Source organism: Phoxinus phoxinus (assembly GCF_949152265.1).
Source record: "Phoxinus phoxinus genome assembly, chromosome: 14".
Classification (NCBI taxonomy): domain Eukaryota; kingdom Metazoa; phylum Chordata; class Actinopteri; order Cypriniformes; family Leuciscidae; genus Phoxinus; species Phoxinus phoxinus.
Genome location: NC_136889.1, coordinates 35006401 through 35016400, shown reverse-complemented (window position 1 = coordinate 35016400; position 10000 = coordinate 35006401). Strand labels below are relative to the sequence as shown.

Below are 10000 nucleotides of genomic sequence, written 5' to 3'. Positions count from 1 at the left end.
ATCAGTGTAATATGATTGATCGTGATCTTCTGTAATCTGTGACTTCTGCTTATACTGAGTTTAAAGGAAACGAAATGATGTGCATTTGGAAGAAACATTCTGTGGATGTGGAGACATGAGGCAATGCAGGTCAGAACTAATAAAGCAACTTTCAATCCTTTCAATAATAATAATAATAATAATAATATGCAAGTAATTATTAATGCTGGTTTATACATTATTGCTTCACTTGATTTAATGATAATTATTTCACCATGAAAACGAAGCAAATGACTTTTGTTAAACAATCCTGTCTGGGTTTGAACTTATAAACGAATCCGCCGTTGAGGAGCCATTGCTGCTGTTATCCGAGTATGGAAGCTTGTTACGCCACGAATAACACAAATAAGTTTATTCATCGCTATTCTGACGTTTTTCTCACAATTACGAGTTTATTTCTTGCAATTAAGTTTACATCTCACAAATCTTGCAATTCTGAGTTTAGATATAAATTGAGAATTGTGAGACATAAAGTCAGAATTGCGAGATAAGCCGCAATTATTATTATCTATTTTTTTCATGGTGGAAACGTGAAACGCCCCTCCTTGACCTGCCACCTTAACGTGGTGGAGGGGTTTGAGTACCCGAATGACCCTAGGAGCTATGTTGTCCGGGGCTATATGCCCCTGGTAGGGTCTCCCAAGGCAAACAGGTCCTAGGCGACGGGTCAGACTAAGAGTAGTTCAAAAAACCCTTTATGAAGAAAATTAAAGCAAGGACCGTGACGTTGCCCGGTATGGCGCAGCCGGGGCCCCACCCTGGAGCCAGGCCCGGGGTTGGGGCTCGTATGCGAGCGCCTGGTGGTCGGGCCTCCCCCCACGGGGTCCGGCCGGGCTTAGCCCGAAGGAGCGACGTGGGGCCGCCTTCCCGTGGGCTCACCACCTGCAGGAGGGACCGTAAGGGACCGGTGCTTAGAGGATTGGGCAGCAGTCGAAGGCAGGGGCCTCGACAACCCGATCCCTTGACACGGAAACTAGCTCTAGGGACGTGGAACGTCACCTCGCTGGCGGGGAAGGAGCCTGAGATTGTGCGTGAGGTTGAGAGGTTCCAACTAGAGATAGTTGGAATCACCTCTACGCACGGCTTAGGCTCTGGAACCACACTCCTTGAGAGAGGATGGACTCTTCACCACTCTGGAGTTGCCCATGGTGAGAGGCGGCGGGCTGGTGTGGGTTTGCTCATAGCCCCCTAACTCAGCCGCCATGTGTTGGAGTTTACCCCGGTGAACGAGAGGATCGTTTCCCTGCGCCTACGGGTTGGGGATAGGTCTCTCACTGTCGTGTGTGCCTACGGGCCAAACGGCAGTGCAGAGTACCCGGCCTTCTTGGAGTCTCTGGGAGGGGTGCTGGAAAGTGCTCCGACTGGAGACTCCGTCGTTCTACTGGGGGACTTCAACGCCCACGTGGGCAACGACAGTGTTACCTGGAGGGGCGTGATTGGGATGAACGGCCCCCCTGATCTGAACCCGAGCGGTGTTCAGTTATTGGACTTCTGTGCTAGTTACAGTTTGTCCATAACGAACACCATGTTCAAGCATAAGGGTGTCCATCAGTACACGTGGCATCAGGACACCCTAGGCCGTAGGTCGATGATCGACTTTGTGGTCGTTTCATCTGACCTGCGGCCGTATGTCTTGGACACTCGGGTAAAGAGAGGGGCGGAGCTGTCAACTGATCACCACCTGGTGGTGAGTTGGATCCGATGGCAGAAGAGGAAGCTGGACAGACTCGGCAGACCCAAGCGTACTGTAAGGGTCTGCTGGGAACGTTTGGCCGAGTCTCCTGTCAGAGAGATCTTCAACTCCCACCTCCGGCGGAGCTTCGACCGGATCCCGAGGGAGGCTGGAGATATTGAGTCCGAGTGGACCATGTTCTCCACCTCCATTGTCGAAGCGGCTGCTCGGAGCTGTGGCCGTAAGTTTTCCGGTGCCTGTCGAGGCGGCAATCCCCGAACCCGGTGGTGGACACCGGAAGTAAAGGATGCCGTCAAGCTGAAGAAGGAGTCCTATCGGGCCTGGTTGGCTTGTGGGACTCCTGAGGCAGCTGACGGGTACCGGCAGGCCAAGCGAACTGCAGCCCGGGTGGTTGTGGAGGCAAAAACTCGGGCCTGGGAGGAGTTCGGTGAGGCCATGGAAAAGGACTATCGGCTGGCCTCGAAGAGATTCTGGCAAACCGTCCGGCGACTCAGGAGAGGGAAGCAGTGCCCTACCAACGCTGTTTACAGTGGAGGTGGGCAGCTGTTGACCTCAACTGGGGATGTTGTCAGACGGTGGAAGGAATACTTCGAGGATCTCCTCAATCCCGCCGTCAAGTCTTCCATGGAGGAAGCAGAGGCTGAGGTCTCAGAGGTGGACTCGTCCATCACCCAAGCTGAAGTCACCGGGGTAGTCAAAAAACTCCTCGGTGGCAAGGCACCGGGGGTGGATAAGATCCGCCCTGAGTACCTCAAGTCTCTGGATGTTGTGGGGCTGTCTTGGCTGACACGCCTCTGCAGCATCGCGTGGCAGTCGGGGACAGTGCCTCTGGACTGGCAGACCGGGGTGGTGGTCCCTCTTTTTAAGAAGGGGGACCGGAGGGTGTGTTCCAACTACAGGGGGATCACACTTCTCAGCCTCCCTGGGAAAGTCTATGCCAGGGTACTGGAGAGGAGAATACGGCCGATAGTAGAACCTCGGATTCAGGAGGAACAGTGCGGTTTTCGTCCGGGCCGTGGAACACTGGACCAGCTCTATACCCTCTACAGGGTGCTGGAGGGTTCATGGGAGTTTGCCCAACCAATCCACATGTGCTTTGTGGATTTGGAGAAGGCATTCGACTGTGTCCCTCGTGGCGGCCTGTGGAGGGTGCTCCGGGAGTATGGGGTCCGGGGTCCTTTGCTAAGGGCTGTCCGGTCCCTGTACGATCGAAGCAGGAGCTTGGTTCGCATTGCCGGCAGTAAGTCAGACTTCTTCCCGGTGCATGTTGGACTCCGGCAGGGCTGCCCTTTGTCGCCGGTTCTGTTCATAATTTTTATGGACAGAATTTCTAGGCGCAGCCAGGGGCCGGAGGATGTCTGGTTTGGGAACAACACGATTTCGTCTCTGCTCTTTGCAGATGATGTTGTCGTGTTGGCCCCATCAGACCAAGACCTTCAGCATGCACTGGGACGGTTTGCAGCCGAGTGTGAAGCGGCTGGGATGAGAATCAGCACCTCCAAATCCGAGGCCATGGTCCTCAGTCGGAAAAAGGTGGCTTGCCTACTTCAGGTTGGTGGAGAGTTCCTGCCTCGAGTGGAGGAGTTCAAGTATCTTGGGGTCTTGTTCACGAGTGAGGGAAGGATGGAACGGGAGATTGACAGACGGATCGGTGCAGCTTCCGCAGTAATGCGGTCGATGTACCGGTCTGTCGTGGTGAAGAAAGAGCTGAGCCGCAAGGCGAAGCTCTCGATTTACCGGTCAATCTACGTTCCTACTCTCACCTATGGTCGACCGAAAGGACAAGATCCCGGATACAGGCGGCCGAAATGAGCTTTCTCCGCAGGGTGGCTGGGCGATCCCTTAGAGATAGGGTGAGGAGCTCGGTCACTCGGGAGGAGCTCAGAGTAGAGCCGCTGCTCCTCCACATCGAGAGGGGTCAGCTGAGGTGGCTTGGGCATCTGTTCCGGATGCCTCCTGGACGCTTTCCCGTGAAGGTGTTCCGGGCACGTCCCACTGGGAGGAGACCCCGGGGAAGACCTAGGACACGCTGGAGAGACTATGTCTCTCGGCTGGCCTGGGAACGCCTAGGTGTCCCCCCGGAAGAGCTAGAGGAAGTGGCTAGGGAAAGAGAAAGTCTGGGCATCTCTGCTTAGACTGCTGCCCCCGCGACCCGGCCCTGGATAAGCGGAAGAAGATGGATGGATGGATGGATGGAAACGTGTTAATGCTTTGACAGCACTAAAGACAAACACACACTCATGTGAACACACATTATAAACACACACGTCTGCGGTGTAAATACCGTTTCTCTCTTTGATGACGTGCAGAGCCTGCAGCTGAAGCTCCATGTTCTTCTGGACCATCAGAGAGCGGAACATCGGAAAATCATCCGTGGCAAGAACTGGCTGGAAAACCGCCTGTGTACAGAGGAGAACATTACAGGAGAACACGACAGAGGAGAACACGACAGAGGAGAACACGACAGGGGAGAACACGACAGGGGAGAACACGACAGGGGAGAACACGACAGGGGAGAACACGACAGGGGAGAACACGACAGGGGAGAACACGACAGGGGAGAACACGACAGGGGAGAACACGACAGGGGAGAACACGACAGGGGAGAACACGACAGGGGAGAACACGACAGGGGAGAACACGACAGAGGAGAACACTACAGAGGAGAACACTACAGAGGAGAACACTACAGGGGAGAACACTACAGGGGAGAACACGACAGGGGAGAACACGACAGGGGAGAACACGACAGGGGAGAACACGACAGGGGAGAACACGACAGGGGAGAACACGACAGGGGAGAACACGACAGGGGAGAACACGACAGGGGAGAACACGACAGGGGAGAACACGACAGGGGAGAACACGACAGGGTTCACAGACAGTGAACAAGAACACGACACAGGAGAACACGACAGAGGAGAACACGACAGAGGAGAACACGACAGAGGAGAACACGACAGAGGAGAACACGACAGAGGAGAACACGACAGAGGAGAACACTACAGGGGAGAACACTACAGGGGAGAACACTACAGGGGAGAACACTACAGGGGAGAACACTACAGGGGAGAACACTACAGGGGAGAACACTACAGGGGAGAACACTAGAACACTACAGGGGAGAACACTACAGAGGAGAACACTACAGAGGAGAACACTACAGAGGAGAACACTACAGAGGAGAACACTACAGAGGAGAACACTACAGAGGAGAACACTACAGAGGAGAACACTACAGAGGAGACAGTGAACAAACAGCGAGCATCACGACACTGGCACTACAGAGCGGGGGCGGTTCAGTGTAAAGAGGAGTGTGTTCCGGCGCAAATGTTCCCTGGTGATATTCTGCAGTTCCAGAAAACAACTCCGCCGCTGACCAGGAGAAACCCAGTCTAAAGACAGCGGCGCCGCGCGTTAGTCAGATGCTATTTTAAGCGAGCTATTTTAAAATAGCGATCCGCCGTTATAATAGCGATCCGCCGTTATAATAGCGATCCGCCGTTATAATAGCGATCCGCCGTTATAATAGCGATCCGCCGTTATAATAGCGATCCGCCGTTATAATAGCGATCCACCGTTATAATAGCAATCCACCGTTATAATAGCAATCCTCCGTTATAATAGCGATCCGCCGTTATAATAGCAATCCGCCGTTATAATAGCAATCCGCCGTTATAATAGCAATCCGCCGTTATAATAGCAATCCGCCGTTATAATAGCAATCCACCGTTATAATAGCGATCCGCCGTTATAATAGCGATCCGCAGTTATAATAGCGATCCGCCGTTATAATAGCGATCCGCCGTTATAATAGCGATCCGCCGTTATAATAGCAATCCGCCGTTATAATAGCGATCCGCCGTTATAATAGCGATCCGCCGTTATAATAGCAATCCGCCATTATAATAGCAATCCGCCGTTATAATAGCGATCCGCCGTTATAATAGCGATCCGCCGTTATAATAGCGATCCGCCGTTATAATAGCGATCCGCCGTTATAATAGCAATCCGCCGTTATAATAGCGATCCGCCGTTATAATAGCAATCCGCCGTTATAATAGCGATCCGGCGTTATAATAGCAATCCGCCGTTATAATAGCGATCCGCCGTTATAATAGCAATCCGCCGTGGAACAAGCGCGCCGGCTCTTAAAGGGAATGTGAGAGGACGCTCTGATTGGTTTATTTCACGTTACGCCCAAACCACACCTATGAGTAATGAAGCGACTTCAGACCAACACATTTTAGATTTGCGTCGGCGCAAGAGTCGTTTATCCCGCCGGTATAAGAGCAACAGCGCCGGGATCCGCCCACAGAGTTACTTGCGTTTCGCATTTGATACTTGCGTTTCAAGTCGCACTGGACTATAAGTCGCATTTATTTATACATTTATTTCACAAAATCCAAGACCAAGAACAGACATTTAATCTGTCCGGTGTGTTAGTGTAACACATTAACAGTTATTCAGCTCCACAACAGCACACAGAACATATCCAGCAGAGGATCTTCAGCTGGCCGGAGCCGCCACTGGCATGTCATGTGACCCGTCAGTGGCTGGCTAGTTGTCTGACTCTGGCAAGTTTCAGAAACCATTGATTTTTGGCAGTTGTAGTGTTTGGTGTTGCTCCCTCTCTAGCTCATTTATCATGCATCTGTTGATGAATATGCTCTTTTGCATGATTGGCGTTGTAGAGAATTTTATCCCAATTAAACCAGTCAAATGGCCGTGATCAGACTGGTTGCTTACCGACGCTTTGCTGGACGCTCAATCCAGTCAGCCGCGGCTGGTAAGTCTGATCACGGCCATTTGACTACATTTCTACATTTCGATTGGTTGCCGCCGTACCGTGTCATAGCTTATTACCATAAAGTTGACTTCATTTCAACTCTTCTCGCCGGAGCTCGCCGCCGGCTCTCATTGAAAATGAATGGCTTCCGGCCACTTTGGAAGCTCAAGTCGGCGGCGGTGTGAACGTACAGATGGTGTCAGATCAACAATATCACTGCATATGAATATGAGCAGAACAGAGAGAGCTATAGAAGGGGTCTGCTGAATAATACTCTCTGGACATGTGATCCGGCGAGCTCAAATCTGATTGGATCTGAGTGTGAGCGTTCACCTGCGCTGGGAAGCCACTTTACGGCGTGTGTGCATTAATGCAGCAGGACTGAGTTCAGCCGATCAGCAGTTTCTGGGTCTGTGATCTAGTTCAGTGTCAGTAACCCAGTTAGCTAATCTCCTGCACGTCTCCACACTCCAGCGCTGCTCAGTCTTCATGCTACACAACACTAGTAAAGCGCATGAATCTGAGCGCATGCTTCATCAGTGTCCACGGTTACAGGCTCGGGAACGCAAGTAGAGGTCCTCACAGTCCTGGACACTTATATAGTGGTGAACGGAAACTACAACCAACTCGACTTTTGCTTTTCCATTTGCTCCAAAAGCAAACAAGAATATCCACATCAGATTCTGTGCCTTTACAAAAGAGGAATAAAGCATTGAGTGATTCTGGTGTTCAGGAGAGAGATCTGCAGCACTACATCTCAGACCAGTACACCCAGCAGCCGTCCTGATCCGGGAACCTGTGCTGACGCCCATAACTCCACTGATGACAGACACACATAACTCCACTGATGACAGAGACATGACGAATCAACTCAGCACAAGCGCAGATCAATACTAATATCTGGAGGATCGTCAGTTCACAGCTTTTCACTGTACAGTAGATCATCAGATGCTTCGTTATTTTACTTCCAAAAACAGATTATGCAAATTTCACTATTACATGGTGTTTGAACATAAATGTGTGTTGGCAGTGTATGAACACAACCACCCTATAATGATAAAGATCCACCCACTCCTTTTTAAATCCCCATAAATCATAATCAGTGTCTCAGAACAAGCAGTATTAGCATAGACCCCGCCCACGACTGCTGACGGACTCTGCCGTATTAGCATAGACCCCGCCCACGACTGCTGACGGACTCTGCTGTATTAGCATAGACCCCGCCCACGACTGCTGACAGACTCTGCAGTATTAGCATAGACCCCGCCCACGACTGCTGACGGACTCTGCTGTATTAGCATAGACCCCGCCCACGACTGCTGACGGACTCTGCTGTATTAGCATAGACCCCGCCCACGACTGCTGACGGACTCTGCTGTATTAGCATAGACCCCGCCCACGACTGCTGACGGACTCTGCCCACGACTGCTGACGGACTCTGCTGTATTAGTATAGACCCCGCCCACGACTGCTGACGGACTCTGCTGTATTAGCATAGACCCCGCCCACGACTGCTGACGGACTCTGCTGTATTAGCATAGACCCCGCCTACCACTGCTGACAGACTCTGCTGTATTAGCATAGACCCCGCCCACGCCTGCTGACGGACTCTGCTGTATTAGCATAGACCCCGCCCACGACTGCTGACGGACTCTGCTGTATTAGCATAGACCCCAGAACAAGCAGTATTAGCATAGACCCCGCCCACGACTGCAGACGGACTCTGCTGTATTAGCATAGACCCCGCCCACGACTGCTGACGGACTCTGCTGTATTAGCATAGATCCCAGAACAAGCAGTATTAGCATAGACCCCGGCTGACGGACTCTGCTGTATTAGCATAGACCCCAGAACAAGCAGTATTAGCATAGACCCCGCCCACGCCTGCTGACGGACTCTGCTGTATTAGCATAGACCCCGCCCACGACTGCTGACGGACTCTGCTGTATTAGCATAGACCCCAGAACAAGCAGTATTAGCATAGACCCCGCCCACGCCTGCTGCTGGACTCTGCCGTATTAGCATAGACCCCGCCCACGCCTGCTGACAGACTCTGGTGTATTAGCATAGACCCCACCCACGCCTGCTGACAGACTCTGGTGTATTAGCACAGACTCCGCCCACGACTGCTGACGGACTCTGCCGTATTAGCATAGACCCCGCCCACGACTGCTGACGGACTCTGCTGTATTAGCATAGACCCCGCCCACGCCTGCTGACGGACTCTGCTGTATTAGCACAGACTCCGCCCACGACTGCTGACGGACTCTGCTGTATTAGCATAGACCCCGCCCACGACTGCTGACGGACTCTGCCGTATTAGCATAGACCCCAGAACAAGCAGTATTAGCATAGACCCCGCCCACGACTGCTGACGGACTCTGCTGTATTAGCATAGACCCCGCCCACGCCTGCTGACGGACTCTGCTGTATTAGCACAGACTCCGCCCACGACTGCTGACGGACTCTGCTGTATTAGCATAGACCCCGCCCACGACTGCTGACGGACTCTGCCGTATTAGCACAGACTCCGCCAACGACTGCTGACGGACTCTGCCGTATTAGCATAGACCCCGCCCACGACTGCTGACGGACTCTGCTGTATTAGCATAGACCCCGCCCACGCCTGCTGACGGACTTTGCCGTATTAGCATAGACCCCGCCCACGACTGCTGACGGACTCTGCTGTATTAGCATAGACCCCGCCCACGCCTGCTGACAGACTCTGCTGTATTAGCACAGACTCCGCCCACGACTGCTGACGGACTCTGCTGTATTAGCATAGACCCCGCCCACGACTGCTGACGGACTCTGCTGTATTAGCATAGACCCCAGAACAAGCAGTATTAGCATAGACCCCGCCCACGACTGCTGACGGACTCTGCTGTATTAGCATAGACCCCGCCCACGCCTGCTGACGGACTCTGCCGTATTAGCATAGACCCCGCCCACGACTGCTGACGGACTCTGTTGTATTAGCATAGACCCCGCCCACGCCTGCTGACGGACTCTGCTGTATTAGCACAGACTCCGCCCACGACTGCTGACGGACTCTGCTGTATTAGCATAGACCCCGCCCACGACTGCTGACGGACTCTGCTGTATTAGCATAGACCCCGCCCACGACTGCTGATGGACTCTGCTGTATTAGCATAGACCCCGCCCACGCCTGCTGACGGACTCTGCTGTATTAGCACAGACCCCGCCCACGCCTGCTGACGGACTCTGCCGTATTAGCATAGACCCCGCCCACGCCTGCTGACGGACTCTGCCGTATTAGCATAGACCCCGCCCACGCCTACAGACTCTGGTGTATTAGCATAGACCCCACCCACGCCTGCTGACAGACTCTGCTGTATTAGCACAGACCCCGCCCACGCCTGCTGACGGACTCTGGTGTATTAGCACAGACTCCGCCCACGACTGCTGACGGACTCTGCTGTATTAGCATAGACCCCGCCCACGACTGCTGATGGACT

General features: G+C 52.9%; 1 protein-coding gene across 3 annotated transcripts in view; it reads right to left on the bottom strand.

The window, feature by feature from the left end:
- cfap36 (cilia and flagella associated protein 36) overlaps nucleotides 1-10000 on the bottom strand; it is a 31472-nt gene that overhangs the window by 13434 nt on the left and 8038 nt on the right. For all 3 annotated transcript variants that reach the window (XM_079634783.1, XM_079634784.1, XM_079634785.1), the window contains exon 4: nucleotides 4017-4131. In XM_079634783.1, coding sequence (XP_079490909.1) covers nucleotides 4017-4131 — 115 coding nt within the window. The remainder of the gene's footprint in view (nucleotides 1-4016; nucleotides 4132-10000) is intronic.